Raw genomic sequence first — 16924 nt, forward strand, 5'->3', positions numbered from 1 at the left:
CGTTCTACTTTTTGGCTCAGTGATTCCTGCCTGGTGCAGCTCTTTAATGTTCCTTACTGAAGGACTAATTGACAAAAGGTCATGCCTTATAGGTTAGCTTGTTTTTAATCCCCAAGGTGATCAACCTCAGGTTTGTTTTTGTTCTTAAAACAAGGTAGCATGTTCACCCCGAAGCAGCATAACAGTGTGTACTTTTTATTAGATGTCCAAGACCTGAGACTTCAGCTTGCAAAATAATGTAAAGGACTCATCAGTTGTGAAGACTTTTTTTGAGTCTATATTTTGTGGATGACATTCAGAAACGTCATTCAGTAACAGATTTTATTTTTTGTCAGTCTTCAACCATGAAACCTCACTGGAGAGAAGATAAAAGATGCTGTTTCTCAGTCGTGGGAACAGCTTTCCGAAATGAGAAAGGAGGTCTTGAACCTTGCTGTTGCTAAAGATAATATCAGAAAAGAGTAAGACCAATTTTTTTTTTTTTTTTTTTTGCAGAGAGGATTTTATTTATTATTATTAAGCCACTATAGCAGGGAGTTTTTATCACTACATAAATCTCTGAATTTGTTGTAGGGGATACAGAGTAGTATAAGACAAGGTCCTTGCCCTCAAGAAGTTCCTAGTCTAGTTAGGGAGGCCACACATAAGTAGAAGTTAACTAAAAGTACAGGAAGTGATAGTACATCTCATTAATTTTATAATTGTTAAGAGGCAGTTTAGTCATTGAAAACTGAACATATGAGCACGTACAAACTACTGTAACCTTACTTTTTTAAGGGGGTACAATATTCTTTTTAACTTAGTAATTTCATAAAAGATTTATCAATGTGTTTTTTTTTAACCAGAAATTAATTGAAGGTAAAGATTGAAGCTTACCTTCCAGTTTCCTGGGCATTTCTCTGAAATTTGAGTTATGAAATGTCAAGCCAGTACTTTCATATTTTTGCACACTTTTCTCCCATATTCTAGATCAGTGATTATTTTTTATTCTATCAGATACCTTTTTTCTTAATTTTCACCCATAAATTGCATGTTTGAAATACTCTATCAAACTGCATTTAAGTAATTTTCTCATTTTGATTACATCACTGATTATACAATTTAAAAAGCAATAAAGATATTAAACTTACTTAATTGTATGATTAGGTGATCTTGTAGCTTGCTGGGTTTTGTTGAAGGTAAATGTGTAATTTCTTTAACTCTTTTTGCAATTTAGGAAAAACAAGACCAAAAACAGCCCTGTTGTACTGAATTTGGGGGTTTCAGGACTGATCAAGGAAAAAGATACACCTCAAGGTGGCAGTAACATACGAGGAGCTTTACTGGGGTAGCACTTTGACAGGCACTTTGTGAGCTTGGGAAGTTGCCCACAGCATGAGACTTTCCAGAGAGACTAGAGTGAAGGGCCAGTCACTTAGATGGGGAAGAGGGTAAGGGAATTGGGGAGGGGTGGGGGTCATAGGAGAGGGAGCTCTGTGTAAGTGATATTGCTCAGTAGCTCAGTAGGGAGTCACTATGTCAGAGAACTCCAAAGGGTAGCAGTGGCTTGGGGTCTTATAGTCCTAGATTTTATCTGTGGCTGGCAGATGGTTGGGTGCAGTTTCTTGGGATATGGGAACCAGTTGGGCTCTACATGGCTAAAAATGAGCTTATTTTGGCTATATGTAAAGCAAACAGGTGTGTAAAACTTTGAGTTTGACACCTCAGTGGGTTTTTGAACTAATGATCTTGGCCTGATGTGAAGAAGTAATGCAGGGCCAGTATACAGGGGCCATCTTTGGCTCATTTATTTAACACCCATGGTTGCCCATTACTAAATACCTTCCTGAACCAGGAACTCTAGTGGGCAGTCACTGTTCTGAATATTTCATAATATTCAAAGAATAGAGTGCTCTCTCCATTTCTCCCTGGTATTGTTCACCTAGTAGGTTCTCAGTAAATGTTTTAATGTTAATATTTTATCAGTGAAGGTTACCCCTAAGTTTACCTTTAAATTTAGTGACTTGATGTTTAATTTAGTTGTAATAGTTTACTGATGCATTATTCCATGTTCACCTTAATTTTTAAGACCTGTGAGGTATCAGGTACTGTTTTGAATATGTTCACATACGTTATTTCAGTTTTTACTTGCATTATTTGGAAGAATTCAATTGAAAGTAATTGTCCAGAAGACACTAAATAACTAAAATAACACAAGGTTATAATTTACTCCGCCCTTACTGTTTGATTTCTGAGAGGATTTCAGGCAGAGTCTGAATGTTTTATACTCTCTTACCTTATGGGTTACCTTTACTCATGAAATCTCTTTGGCTAAATCTACCCATAGGTTGCAGCACATGAATAGTAGTGGTAGGCTGTATCCAGTATTATTTGATTTAAATCTGTAAATAATTGTCTTTTGTCTTTTCCATGCGTCATCATGTTATAGATGAAATAGTCTAATGTTTTCCTTTTGGAAATGTAGTTACATGGCAAGAAGTAGTGGGCTGGACTCACAGACTTTATAAACTATGGATAGCTTATATGCTGATTTATTAAGGTTATCTAAGGAAGTTACTGTTATTCTTGCAGAATGGAATCTAATGTAAATCAAGATGGGGTGCCTAGACCATCTTATGTTTTCAGTGCTGACCCAGTTGCAAGGCCTTCGGAAATAAATTTTGATGGCATTAAGCTTGACCTCTCTCGCGAATTTTCCTTAGTTGCTTCAAGCACTGAGGTAAGTACAAGAAAAGTATTATGTTGATTATCATGATTGAGAGCAAATGGGCACACACACACATACACACACACACACTTGTGGACAGGTACAACTAGAGCAGAGCTTTCCAAACTTTGTAGCTTTAAGGCAAACTTCTATCTCAGCAATTTTTTCATGGTGCCCTAAATACATAACAGTTCCTTTTCACATAGTAGGTGGAGACATCTTAATGACTATTTATGCCCTGACCTAGTAGCCATTTGAGGAAAAAATAACTTATGAAATTTTTAAATATTAGTTTTCAATAACCACGGTTACTTACTAATGGGCTATATGTGCATTTTGGGTGCTGCACAACTTCTCAAGCTTTGGAATCAAATTAGACACTGCCACCTGCATTTCCTGTTCTTCATTGTTTTGGGGTCGTACTTGCTTTTTATCACAACCACCACTGGAAAATCCAGCTTCACTAAGATATGACATCATCAAAAGAAATAGTGTGATCTAAGGTTGAAACTGAACTTTTTCAAGCTAATAGTTCGTGGTGTTCAACATGTGTCAAGTACTGCTGTGGTTCCCTCAGAAATGTAAAATATTCCACTATCCCCTAGGAATTTCAGGCCTTAGTTTAAAAAATAATGCAGATTAAAAAAAATTAACTTAGTAGTGTTTAAGAAATAAGTCTTTCTACTACCCTACCTACTGTCACTGTTTGCTGTGTTTATAGACTTTTTCTTATACATTTACTTTCAATCCATTTATATTCTGTTTATTACAGATTAGATTATTAATTTCGATGTCTTAGAGAGATGGACTAACCCATTTTATAAAGAAAGATGGAGGGGGAAAGAGGAGTATAGGGAACATAGATAAAAGGATAATAATTATTTAATACCCATAATGTGCTAGGCTCTTTTACTTTAGCTCATTTAATCATAGATAAAGAAGAGAGGAAGGGATAAATGCCTCTTGGTGTATAAATGGAATTATACATTACTAGACTTTTGTGTGTGCCTTCCTTCACATAATACAAGGGTTGGTAAATAATGGCCTGGTTTTGTATTTCCTGTTTTTGTATTGCTTACAAGCTAAGAATGGTTTTTATATTTTTAAATGGTTGAAGAAAAAGAGTCAAAAGAAAAATCATGTTTCATGATGTAAAAATTATATGAAATTCAAATATCACAAGTCATATTCATTGGTTTACTTATTTTCTAGGTCTGCTTTTGCAACAGAGTGGCAGAGTTGAGTAGTTGTGACAGACTGTAGAGCCTGTAGAGCCTAAAATATTAAGTGTTTCTTTACACACAAAAAATTTGCTGATCCCTACTTAGCACGATGTTTTTGAGATCCATCACGTACCATGTGTCAGTAATTTGTTACTTTTTATTGCTGAATAGTAGTTCATTGTACAGATATGCCACATATCCATTTATAGTTTGATGGACATATGAGTGATTTCCATTTTGGGGCCATTATAAATAATGCTTCTCTGAACGTTTATGTGCAAGCCTCTCTGTGAACTTATGTTTTCATTTCTCTTGGGTAGATACTTAGGAGTAATTGTGGGTCACATGGTAAGTGCATATTTAACTTCATAGGAAAACTGAAACTGTTTTCCAAAGGGACTGTACCAGCACCAGCAACGTATGCAGGTTCCAGTTCTTCCACCTCTTTGCCAACCCTTGGTAATTTTATGAGTGTGTAGTAGTACCTTGTTGTGGTTCTAGTCTGCATTTCCCGAAATGAGCACTTTTTCAAGTATTTCTTGGCTATTCCTATACCTTCTCTTGTAAAATGTCTCTTCAAATAATTTCCCTACTTAAAAAAATTAGGTTGTTTGTCTTATTACTGATTTGTGAGAGTTCTTCATGCATTGTAGATACATATCCTTTATCAGATCAATAGTGTCTTGATTAATAGAGGTTTTTAATTTTAAAGAAGTCTAATTTAACTTTTTTTTCTTTTACAGTGATTTCTTTTGTAAGTCCTAAGAAATCTTTGCCCAAGGTGGTGAAGGTTTTTTAAAACATTTTCTTCTAGAAATGCTTAGAGCTTTTGTTTTAATGGTTATATTTGTTATCCATCTTGAATTAGTTTTTGTGTATAGTTGATGTAGGGATCCAGGTTGATTGGTTGGTTGATTTTTTTTTTTAACCTCCATTTATCTAGTTACTTTAACATTATGTGTTGAAGAGACTTTCTTTTCCCCATTAAATTGTTTTGGTGTCTTTATTGATAATCAAATGGCTGGGTATCTATGTGTGGATCTATTTCTGGATTATTCTCTTTCATTGACCTATTTGCTTATCCTTATGCCTATACTTCACTGTCTATTTCTGTAGGTTTATAATAATACATGAAATCAGGTAGTATGAATTCTCTAACTTTGCTTTTCTTTTTTAGGAATATTTTGCCTTTTCTAGGTTCTTTGTAAATATATTCGTAAATTTTAGAATTGACTTAACCAGTTTCTACAAAACAGCCTACTGGGATTTTTGACTGGGTTTGCATTGAATCTATGAATCAGTTTGGAGAGAATTGATAGTTTAATGATATTGGAGAGTTTTAATTCATGATTGTGGTATATTTCTCAATTTATTTAGGTCTTTAAGGTTTTAGCAATGTTTCATACTTCTTTTGTTGAAGGCCAGTGTAGGGGCCTTCAATATCTTTTGTTAAATATATTCTTAAGCATTTCATGACATTTGATGCTATTGTAAATTATATATTTAACAGCTTTATTAAAGTAAAATTAAGATACAATAAACTGTACATATTTGAAGTATAGTCTTTGACAAGTTTTGACATAATGCATATGCTTGTGAGACTGTCACTACTGTCAAGATAGTGAATATTTCCATTACTCCTAAAAGTTTCTTTGTGCCTCCTTGTAATCCCTCCCTCCCATCACACCTCCAAGTAACCGCTGATCAAACATTAGTTTGTACTTCTAGAGCTTTATATAAATGTAATCATAAGTATGTACTCTTTTCTTACTAAGCATAATTATTTTGAGTTTTATGCATGTTGTATGTATCAATAGGTAATTCCTTTTTATTGTCCATTATTTAGATATGCTACAATTTGTTTATCCGTTTATCCGTTCACTTGCTGAGGGACATTTGTGTTTATAGTTTCTGGCTATTACAAAGCTTCTAGGAACTTCTGTGTACAAATCTTTGTATGGACATATATTTCCTTTATTTTTTTTCCCTTGGGTAAATACCTAGGATTGGAATGGCTGGATCATTTTTAAGAAACTACCAAACTTTTCCCAAGTGATAATAGCATTTTATATTCTCAGCAGCAGTGTAGGAGAGTTGAGTTTCTCCACATCCTCACCAACACTTAGTGTCATCAATCTATTTATTTATTTGTTTGTTTTTAAACAGACTATTTTTTAGAACAGTTTTATGTTTACAGCAAAAATGAGCAGAAGGTACAGTGAAGGTACAGTAACCTTCTGGTTACTTGTGATTTATTCTACACTTCTGTGTTTTAGTGACTTAGAGCCTTGTTATTTGTATTGTTTTTGTTTTTTTTGCTTCACATTGGTGTATTACTTTCTGCTTTATAACAAAGTGAATCAGTCATACATATACATCTGTTCCCATATCCCTTCCCTCTTGTGTCTCCCTCCCTCCCACCCTCCCTATCCCACCCCTCCAGTAGGTCACAAAGCAACAAGCTGATCTCCCTGTGCTATGCGGCTGCTTCCCATTAGCTATCTACCTTACGTTTGGTAGTATATATATGTCCATGCCTCTCTCTCGCTTTGTCACAGCTTACCCTTCCCCGTCCCCATATCCTCAAGTCCATTCTCTAGTAGGTCTGTGTCTTTATTCCTGTTTTACCCCTAGGTTCTTCATGACATTTTTTTTTCTTAAATTCCATATATATGTGTTAGCATACGGTACTTGTCTTTCTCTTTCTGACTTACTTCACTCTGTATGACAGACTCTAGGTCCATCCACCTCATTACAAATAGCTCAATTTCATTTCTTTTATGGCTGAGTAATATTCCATTGTATATATGTGGCACATCTTCTTTATCCATTCATCAGATGATGGACACTTAGGTTGTTTCCATCTCCGGGCTATTGTAAATAGAGCTGCAATGAACATTTTGGTACATGACTCTTTTTGAAATATGGTTTTCTCAGGGTATATGCCCAGTAGTGGGATTGCTGGGTCATATGGTAGTTCTATTTGTAGTTTTTTAAGGAACCTCCATACTGTTCTCCATAGTGGCTGTACCAATTCACATTCCCACCAGCAGTGCAAGAGTGTTCCCTTTTCTCCACACCCTCTCCAGCATTTATTGTTTCTAGATTTCTTGATGATGGCCATTCTGACTGGTGTGAGATGATGTCTCTTAGTAGTTTTGATTTGCATTTCTCTGATGATTAATGATGTTGAGCATTCTTTCATGTGTTTGTTGGCAGTCTGTATATCTTCTTTGGAGAAATGCCTATTTAAGTCTTCTGCCCATTTTTGGATTGGGTTGTTTGTGTTTTTGCTATTGAGCTGCATGAGCTGTTTATAAATTCTGGAGATTAATCCTTTGTCAGTTGCTTCATTTGCAAATATTTTCTCCCATTCTGAGGGTTGTCTTTTGGTCTTGTTTATGGTTTCCTTTGCTGTGCAAAAGTTTTGAAGTTTCATTAGGTCTCATTTGTTTATCTTTGTTTTTATTTCCATTTCTCTAGGAGGTGGGTCCAAAAGGATCTTGCTGTGATTTATGTCATAGAGTGTTCTGCCTATGTTTTCCTCTAAGAGTTTGATAGTTTCTGGCCTTACATTTAGGTCTTTAATCCATTTTGAGCTTATTTTTGTGGATGGTGTTAGGGAGTGATCTAATCTCATACTTTTACATGTCCCTGTCCAGTTTTCCCAGCACCACTTATTGAAGAGGCTGTCCTTTCTCCACTGTACATTCCTGCCTCCTTTATCAAAGATAAGTTGACCATATGTGCGTGGGTTTATCTCTGGGCTTTCTATCCTGTTCCATTGATCTATCTTTCTGTTTTTGTGCCAGTACCACACTGTCTTGATTACTGTAGCTTTGTAGTATAGTCTGAAGTCAGGGAGTCTGATTCCTCCAGCTCCGTTTTTCGTTCTCAAGATTGCTTTGGCTATTCGGGGTCTTTTGTTTTTCCAAACAAATTTTGAAACTTTTTGTTCTAGTTCTGTGAAAAATGCCAGTGGTAGTTTGATAGGGATTGCATTGAATCTGTAGATTGGTTTGGGTAGTAGAGTCATTTTCACAATATTGATTCTTCCAATCCAGGAGCATGGTATATCTCTCCATCTATTTGTGTCATCTTTAATTTCTTTCATCAGTGTTTTATAATTTTCTGCATACAGGTCTTTTGTCTCCTTAGGTAGGTTTATTCCTAGATTTTTTTTTTTTTTTTTTTTTTTTTTTTTTTGTGGTACGCGGGCCTCTCACTGCTGTGGCCTCTCCCGCCGCAGAGCACAGGCCCCGGACACGCAGGCCCAGCGGCCATGGCTCACGGGCCCAGCCGCTCCGCGGCACGTGGGATCCTCCCAGACCGGGGCACGAACCCGCGTCCCCTCCATCGGCAGGCAGACTCTCAACCACTGCGCCACCAGGGAAGCCCCTATTCCTAGATATTTTATTCTTTTTGTTGCAATGGTAAATGGGAGTGTTTTCTTGATTTCACTTTCAGATTTTTCATCATTAGTGTACAGGAATGCCAGAGATTTCTGTGCATTAATTTTGTATCCTGCTACTTTACCAAATTCATTGATTAGCTCTAGTAGTTTTCTGGTAGCATCTTTAGGATTCTCTATGTATAGTATCATGTCATCTGCAAACAGTGACAGCTTTACTTCTTCTTTTCCAATTTGGATTCCTTTTATTTCCTTTTCTTCTCTGATTGCTGTGGCTAAAACTTCCAAAACTAAGTTGAATAAGAGTGGTGAGAGTGGGAAGCCTTGTCTTGTTCCTGATCTTAGTGGAAATGGTTTCAGTTTTCCACCATTGAGGACGATGTTGGCTGTGGGTTTGTCTTATATCTCAGATTGTTTTATAGCAGTCAGCCACTTTAAAGAAAGATGATCTCTGAAAAGCCATATTTTTTATTTTTTAAATATTTTCTCCTTTTAAGGCAAACAGTTTGGAATCCAAAGATTATCTCCAGGTTTGTCTTCGAGTAAGACCATTCACACAGTCAGAAAAAGAACATGAGTCTGAGGTTTGTGTTGAATTTAATATGTTTTACTTCCATTAAATGGGCAAAATACCATTGTTTTAATTTACTTATTGTTAGTTTTTATTTATTTATTTGTGTTCTAGGCCTGCGTGTATATTCTGGATTCACAGACCATTGTGCTGAAGGATCCTCAAAGTATCCTTGGTCGCTTAAGTGAGAAAAGCTCTGGGCAGATGGCACAGACATTCAGTTTTTCCAAGGTAGGTAGGTACCCATGTGAAATGGAAGATTTTTCTTTTCAGGAAAAGAAACTTGGCTTGGGCTAAATTGCTACCTAATTGTATATAATGAACTATGTACATCTTGTGCTTATGAAACTTAGATCTTAGGTACTGGTATTTTTTTCTTAATGGTAGGACTCAAATTTCAGGTGTGTACATATATAATTGGAAGTGAGAAAATCTTTGTAGAGTTTTTGCAATCTTTTTTTGGTGGAGGGTAGTATCCTTTTCAAAATCTACGTGAAAAGTTATTGGTTGGGGGCTTCCCTGGTGGCGCAGTGGTTGAGAATCTGCCTGCCAGTGCAGGACACACGGGTTCGAGCCCTGGTCTGGGAAAATCCCACATGCCGCGGAGCAACAGGGCCCGTGAGCCACAACTACTGAGCCTGCGCCTCTGGAGCCTGTGCTCCGCGACAAGAGAGGAAGCGACAGTGAAAGGCCCGCGCACTGCGATGAAGAGTGGCTCCCGCTTGCCACAACTAGAGAAAGCCCTCGCGTAGAAACGAAGACCCAACACAGCCAAAAAAAAAAAAAAAAAAAAAAAAAAAATTATTGGTTGAGTCAGATTTCTATCCTGAAAGCTTTCTGAAAGTAGTTAAACTAGCAGGTGTATTTGTGGGAATTGGGGATATGGCAACTATTTTAAGAATGAATCTTGTAGGACAAATCTTTTAAATATTAAAAACATGAAAGGGTAGAACTCATTGTGAATATTAACTTGAATATTCTAAAAAGATTTTTTTTTTAAATGCTTGTTTAGGTTTTTGGCCCAGAAACTACACAGAAGGAATTCTTCCAGGGTTGCATTCTACAGCCAGTTAAAGACCTCTTGAAAGGACAGAGTCGGCTGATTTTTACTTATGGGCTAACCAATTCAGGAAAAACTTATACATTTCAAGGTAAATAGTTTTATTTTTGCTAGAAAGGAAAAAAGAGGCGCTAATAATGTACTCATTTTCATAATACTTCTTATAGTTATGTTTCCATTGCCTAGCACATTTGCTCCATTTTTAATAGTAATAGCATATTGAATGTGTATTGCCAATGGCTTTTAATTCAGATCGACTACTTTACCCATATGTAGAGAATTACATGATGATAGAAACTCAGAAGGGGGCTTCCCTGGTGGTGCAGTGGTTAAGAATCCGCCTACCAATGCAGGGGACACAGATTCAAGCTCTGGTCTGGGAAGATCCCACATGCCACGAAGCAGCTAAGCCTGTGTGCCACAACTACTGAGGCTGCTCTCAAGACCCCGTGAGCCACAGCTACTGAGCCAGTGTGCCAGAACTAAGGAAACCCATGCACCTAGAGCCCATGCTCTGCAGCAAGAGAAGCCACTTCAGTGAGAAGCCCACGCACCACAGCGAAGAGTAGCCCCTGCTTGTAGCAACTAGAGAAAGCCCGTGTGCAGCAACGAAGACCCAACACAGCCAAAAATAAATAAATTAATTAATTAAAAAAAAACCTTAGAACAAGGGTTGATGCAACATAGGGAATTAAGCATGGATAACCAGGGAAACACTTTATATTTTATTTTACTTTTATACTTTGTGATAATGAATGATAGCCAATCTTAAAGCCTGATCTGAATGTAAAATTTCAGGTTTTGCATCAGAATAATAGTTGATAAAATGTCAATTATACAGTGAAGACCAAAATGATGGAAAACCGAGTAATCCTTCAACTTCTCTCACTTTTGTCTCAGCTTTTTACTCTTGCCTGTTAGTGGTATAAAAGGAGCCTTGGTAGTTCAAGAATGTTTTTTTCCTCTTTTCTTGTACTCTAAGAGAGTATAAAACAAAAATTCTTTTCATAGGCACAGAAGAAAATATTGGCATTCTACCTCGAACTTTGAATGTATTATTTGATAGTCTTCAGGAAAGACTGTGTACAAAGATGACCCTTAAACCACATAGGTCCAGAGAATACTTACGTTTATCACCAGACCAAGAGAAAGAAGAAGTAGCTAGCAAAAGTGCATTGCTTCGACAAATTAAAGAGGTATGGGAGTATTTTAGTATGTAAAATATACATAATCCTGACCTTTGAGTAGCTCTTTAGTTTGTTTCAGCCTGTATTGGACTGTTTTGTGGTGCTTGTGGCTATTGTCTTTTCTTTTTGAGAAAAGTATTAAAAGCTTTTTTGAAGTCATCTCTTCTTATTTCATACTGTACAAACAGCAGAAATGTTTAAACAATACAAATGTAAATGGTTCTTAAATCTTTTTTGGTTGCTGTAGAAACAGCAACTCTCTATATAATGATTTTTTTGTTTTTATATATATAATGATTTTTAAAAATTCTTTTTTTTAATTGTAAAACTAATATGTATACACAAAATCTAAACAAGAGGATGTGAAAAATAAAAGTGAAAATTTCCTATAATTCCATTCCTGAAGAGAAAACCAGTATCAGCAGATATGAACATATCCTTTTTGATCTTTTTCTCTCTGTACACACAAAAAAATCTATGTACAGAGCTTTCTGTATGTGTCTATGTATACACACACAAACATAGTCATATATAGTTGCATATGTCTTCATATCTTTTTCTCTATATGTAGGATATGGTCTATTTTTTTTTTTAACAAAAATGAGATTTTATTATACAGACATTCTGTAACTTGCTCTTTTATTTAACATGTCGTAAATCTCTTACTACCTTAATTCACGTGTCTTATCTGTTAGGTTATGTTTTTTCCTCTTTCTTCTTTTTAATGGTTTTTTATTAAAAAAATTTTTTTATAAAGTATACTTGTCTATTTATTCCTTCTTTGCCTTGTGGATTTTGTGTTATGCTTTCAGATATTTATTTTATCTATTTAAAACTGTTAAAAACTATTAACAGTCTTTATAAATATGTTCAAAACACTGATGGGGATTTTCTTCTTAAAGTAATTTAGAAATCAGTGTTTCAAGGTAATAAAATATTGTTGCTCAGTGGAGAGCAAAGTTCAGAATCCATGATCATGGTCTCTGCAAGTAAAATAATGAGTATTTCAAAAAAATTTATGGAGATTGGTGGATAATTGCATGGATAATTCATAGAGGAAATTAAAGTCATTAATAATGAAAAAAACTTTCCCTAACAAGTTACCTAGTTAAAACAAAATATTATTTTGCCTATGAAATTATTAAAATTTTAAAAACTTGAGATATGCACTTTTTTTAAAAGTTCGTTTTATTGAGGCATAGTCGAGGTACAATATTATAGAAGTTTCAGGTGTATGATGTGAGATACACACTTTCACTTTCATATATTGATTGTAAAATGTGTCTCTCCAAAGCAATTTGGCAATACTATACTAAGAGTGAGAACTTTAAAAAACGTTCATATTTTCATCCACCAATTCATATTTAGGTATATAGTCTAAGGGAACAATTAAATTACAGAAGAAAAAAATAATATATTAAGATGTTTATCTTAGTATTATTTAGTTAAGTCATTTCACATCACATCTCTTTAGTTAGGCAGCCACCAAATGTTTACAAATAATTTTTAATTATATAGAGAAAAAGCTTACAATGGAATAAGTGTGGGGAAAAATATAGAAGGGAATATATTGAAATTTTACTAGTAATTGCCTCTGAGTGGCAGTGATTATATATGATGATATTCTTTTTAATATTTTCTGTAGTTTCCCAAATTTCCTATTATTAGAATGTATTATTTCACTAGGAAGGAAATTAATAGAGGTCGTTGAATTGAGTAGATGAAAGGCAGGTGACTTACTTGGATAGGTAATTAATAAACTGATTATTTAATCTTAACTAACAATGTTTTTTAATTTTTTAAAAAAAATCTTTTTCAGGTTGTTATGCATAATGATAGTTATGATACTCTTTATGGTAAGGTTTCTTTTCTCATTTACTTTTAAAATGTTGATTATTTGGAAAGCTTTTAATTTTTGAATCACTTCTGGTGATTTAATTTCTTTAATAAACAGTAATACTTGGAAAATGGTACATAACTATATGAAATATCAGTCATTGTAAAGTTTTATTTTGACTTAATAAATAAGTCCCTTTCACTGGTTAACTTTCATGTTGTTTCGAGACAGACACTATTTTTCCTTTGTCCTTTATGTTTAATTTTTGCGTAAAATTATTTTTACGTTTATTAGTGTATTTGCAGAAAAGAAAAGAAAGATAAGCGGATTTTGGTTAATACAAATATTTATATCTGCTTTGGTCCAAAAAATTTTTAACATTGCTGGTCAAAAGATTAAGGATACTTAGTTTTTCAAGTCTAGGAGTCTTGATCTATCCTATTGTCTCATTTAATTTTGTGATTATCTTTTTTATTTTCTGTAGGAAGTTTAACAAACTCTTTGAATATCCCAGAGTTTGAAGAGTCCATGAGAGACTGTGAACACGCAAGCTTGAATATGGATAATAATATAAAATTTTCTGTGTGGGTTTCTTTCTTTGAGATTTACAATGAATGTATTTATGATTTGTTTGTTCCTGTCTCATCTAAATTCCAAAAGAGAAAGATGCTACGCCTTTCCCAAGATGTAAAGGGCTATTCTTTTATAAAAGGTATACTAATGAGTATTTTTTACTTTATTGCTCTGAAATTCCTTTCTAGACTTTGTTATGGGAAAGCAGACTGGAAATTGAAATTTTTTATACTAATTATTTTTTATTTTTTTATTTTTTATCTATCTATTTTTGGCCGCATTGGGTCTTTGTTGCTGTGCACGGACTTTCTCTAGTTGTGGCGAGCAGGGACTGCTCTTTGTTGCAGTGCACGGGTTTCTCATTGCAGTGGCTTCTCTTGTTGCAGAGCATGGGCTCTAGGCACGTGGGCTTGTGTAGTTGTGGCACATGGGCTCAGTAGTTGTGGCTCGTGGGCTCTAGAGCACAGGCTGAGTAGTTGTGGCGCTCGGGCTTAGTTGCTCTGTGGCATGTGGGATCTTCCTGGACCAGGGCTCGAACCCATATCCCCTGCATTGGCAGGCGGATTCTTAACCACTTCACCACCAGGGAAGTCCTGTATACTGATTATTAACATGAAGATAATAGTTTGTGCTTTGAAAGTATGTTTTGGTATGTTAATTAAACTTGAAGGTAAAGGGGTCTAGTTTAATGTTGTATTTGCTAGAGTATTATTGATTGGATTTTAGGGGATGGGAAAAGCTGTGTGTGTGAGTATTCACATTATTCTGCTGCTTTGTAACAGTATTCAAACTTCAGAGCCATGTATCAGTAAATGTTTCTGTCCCATAGTGCTGTTTTTCCAACCTTTTAAAAATCACTACCCCACAGTAGGAAATACATATTAATAACATCATGATCCTGTACCTGCATATGTATATATATACGTATATACAATTGAAGTTTCATTAATTATACTTACCCTTACTACAAGGAATGCACTTTGTTGTTTTCTATATTGTACTTCATTTTTACAAAATGCTAGTTGTGACTCAATAAATTTGACTTCATGGCTCACAAATGAATTGCAGTCTATAATGTCTCATAGCTAGGTAATTTTCTAGGTTTAATCTGTAATGTATTTTGTCTTTTTTTTTTTCTGGATGTCTAATTCTAAGGAATCTTACCTATTTTTAATTTTCCCTTCGGCAGATTCTGTTGAAGAACATTTACTTTCTGTGTTTGTACTACTTAAATACTGGAAAATCATTATAATATCCTCTTCTTGTGTACTGCTTTATATATATATATATATATTTATTTATTTGGCTGCATTGGGTCTTAGTTGCAGCATGCGGGATCTTCGTTGCAGCGCGTGGGCTTCTCTCTAGTTGGGGCGCATGGGCTCTAGAGCGTGCGGGCTTAGTTGCCCCATGGCGTGTGGGATCTGAGTACCCCGACCAGAGATCGAAACCACGTCCCCTGCATTGGAAGGCGGATTCTTAACCACTACACCACCAGGGAAGTCCCTTGTGTACTTCTTTTCTAATGGAGTATGGAATAGCTGAGTTGACTATACCTAGGGCGTGTTATTAAAAGAAAGATTTTATTATATGTCTTTGGGAAAGAGATTACATATCTTCAAAGAGATTACATTGTACTGCAAATGCTGTGTTTTTATAAATTGATGTGTCCTCTTTATTTTTTAAAGATCTACAGTGGGTTCAAGTATCTGATTCCAAAGAAGCATATAGACTTTTAAAACTAGGAATAAAGCACCAGAGTGTTGCTTTCACAAAACTGAACAATGCTTCCAGTAGAAGGTAAGGAGTAAACCCTGTGGTGTAAGCCTGAGGTGTGCTAATTTAAACACAACTAATTTAAGATTAAAGTGGACAGTAGGTTCTCTGATATATTAAATGAATTCATAGGCATAAAAACATTCTGTAAACTGAAGAGCACTAAACACATAAGATTATCAGGACTGTTTCTTGTTCTAAAGTAAGATTTACTACTTTACACTCAGTCTGAGGTATTTTTACTCTTTCTGTATGTGAATATCTAAGCTCAGTATTTTAGTTACCTGAAACGGTGGACTTTTCTCTGTGTTTTTCCTACTTACCCCATGAACACAGACACTGTATGCATACTGAGTTGGGCCAGAATCTCAAAAGGGCTAAGGTAGGATTTTTTTTTTAATGTTTATGATATATGATATGATATACATATCATGTATCATATATCATATGTGATATACATATCATATATATATGTAAGATATGTTTTTGTATAGCTAAAAAAAAGGAAGGATGTTTTTGATGGAAGGGATTGGTGGATGAGAGACAAAAGAAAATAAGTGTAAGTTTATACTTAAAACAGGTTTTCTCTTAAGGGGGAAAGAGCCCTGTCCCCCATGTGTGTAGTGAAGGTAATATATAATCCAGATAAGCCTGTATTTAGGCCAGATATATACTTTGCTTTAGCTATATATTCAAAGTAGATTAGCTGTAAATAATACCATTTTAATTAGTAATATCTTTGCAAGCAGATTGAGACTTTATTATAAATGATTTCATTAATAGAAATAAGAGGAGTAGGTTTGAAGGATTTGGGGCTAAGTGCAAGAAAGATAAGGTATTTGGTTTTAGGTAGTTGGGTGGTATGTAGGTGATAGTGGAGCACTGAATTGAAATATCTGACAGCTAGTCGGAGAATGCAGTGCTGGAGCTGTGGCTAGTATTAGGATATAAATAGATGTTGATTTAGATGCTTGTCTCTCCTATTTAGAATGCAGAAATTAAAAGTGAATGATAATATTTGATCTTTGTTTACTTCTTTCAGTCACAGCATATTCACTATTAGAGTATTACAGATTGAAGAATCGGAAATGCCTCGTGTAATGCGAGTCAGTGAGTAAGTTGAGCATTCTTTAAGTCGTAATTATTCTGAATTGTTTTGTTTTGAAGAATTTTTTAAGGTTTTTTTTTTTTTTTTTAGATTGTCTTTATGTGATCTTGCTGGTTCAGAACGAAGCATGAAGACACAGAATGAAGGTGAAAGGTTAAGAGAGACTGGGAACATCAACACTTCTTTATTGACTCTGGGAAAGTGTATCAATGTTTTGAAGAACAGTGAAAAGTCAAAGTAAGAGTTGCTGAACATGTTATTAGCATATTAAGTATTATAATATTTAGACCTTCAGCTTTGCTGGTTTTAGAAAGTTCTCTTATTTTTAACTTGCTTCTTATGACTATATATAGATTGTAATTAAAATTACTTAGAGATCTTGGATTAAAAAAATGAGAGAAATAAAAAAAAAAGTCAATGCCAATGGCTCATCAAGTAAACACAATATTTTCCATAGCAAATATATATCAA

At 34.9% G+C, this 16924-nt stretch overlaps 1 protein-coding gene across 12 annotated transcripts in view; it reads left to right on the plus strand.

The window, feature by feature from the left end:
- KIF20B (kinesin family member 20B) overlaps window positions 1–16924 on the plus strand; it is a 72693-nt gene that overhangs the window by 774 nt on the left and 54995 nt on the right. For 7 of the 12 annotated variants that reach the window (XM_082611770.1, XM_082611778.1, XM_082611779.1 and 4 more), the window contains exons 2-12: window positions 336–461; window positions 2572–2719; window positions 8839–8925; window positions 9027–9143; window positions 9925–10063; window positions 10984–11168; window positions 12979–13015; window positions 13481–13708; window positions 15258–15369; window positions 16388–16459; window positions 16544–16690. In XM_082611770.1, coding sequence (XP_082467896.1) covers window positions 409–461; window positions 2572–2719; window positions 8839–8925; window positions 9027–9143; window positions 9925–10063; window positions 10984–11168; window positions 12979–13015; window positions 13481–13708; window positions 15258–15369; window positions 16388–16459; window positions 16544–16690 — 1325 coding nt within the window. In that variant the 5' untranslated portion in view covers window positions 336–408. The remainder of the gene's footprint in view (window positions 1–335; window positions 462–2571; window positions 2720–8838; window positions 8926–9026; window positions 9144–9924; window positions 10064–10983; window positions 11169–12978; window positions 13016–13480; window positions 13709–15257; window positions 15370–16387; window positions 16460–16543; window positions 16691–16924) is intronic. The other 5 variants (XM_082611775.1, XM_082611774.1, XM_082611777.1 and 2 more) reach the window with 2 other exon arrangements.

This window comes from Mesoplodon mirus (assembly GCF_964341445.2).
Source record: "Mesoplodon mirus genome assembly, chromosome: 2".
Lineage (NCBI taxonomy): Eukaryota > Metazoa > Chordata > Mammalia > Artiodactyla > Ziphiidae > Mesoplodon > Mesoplodon mirus.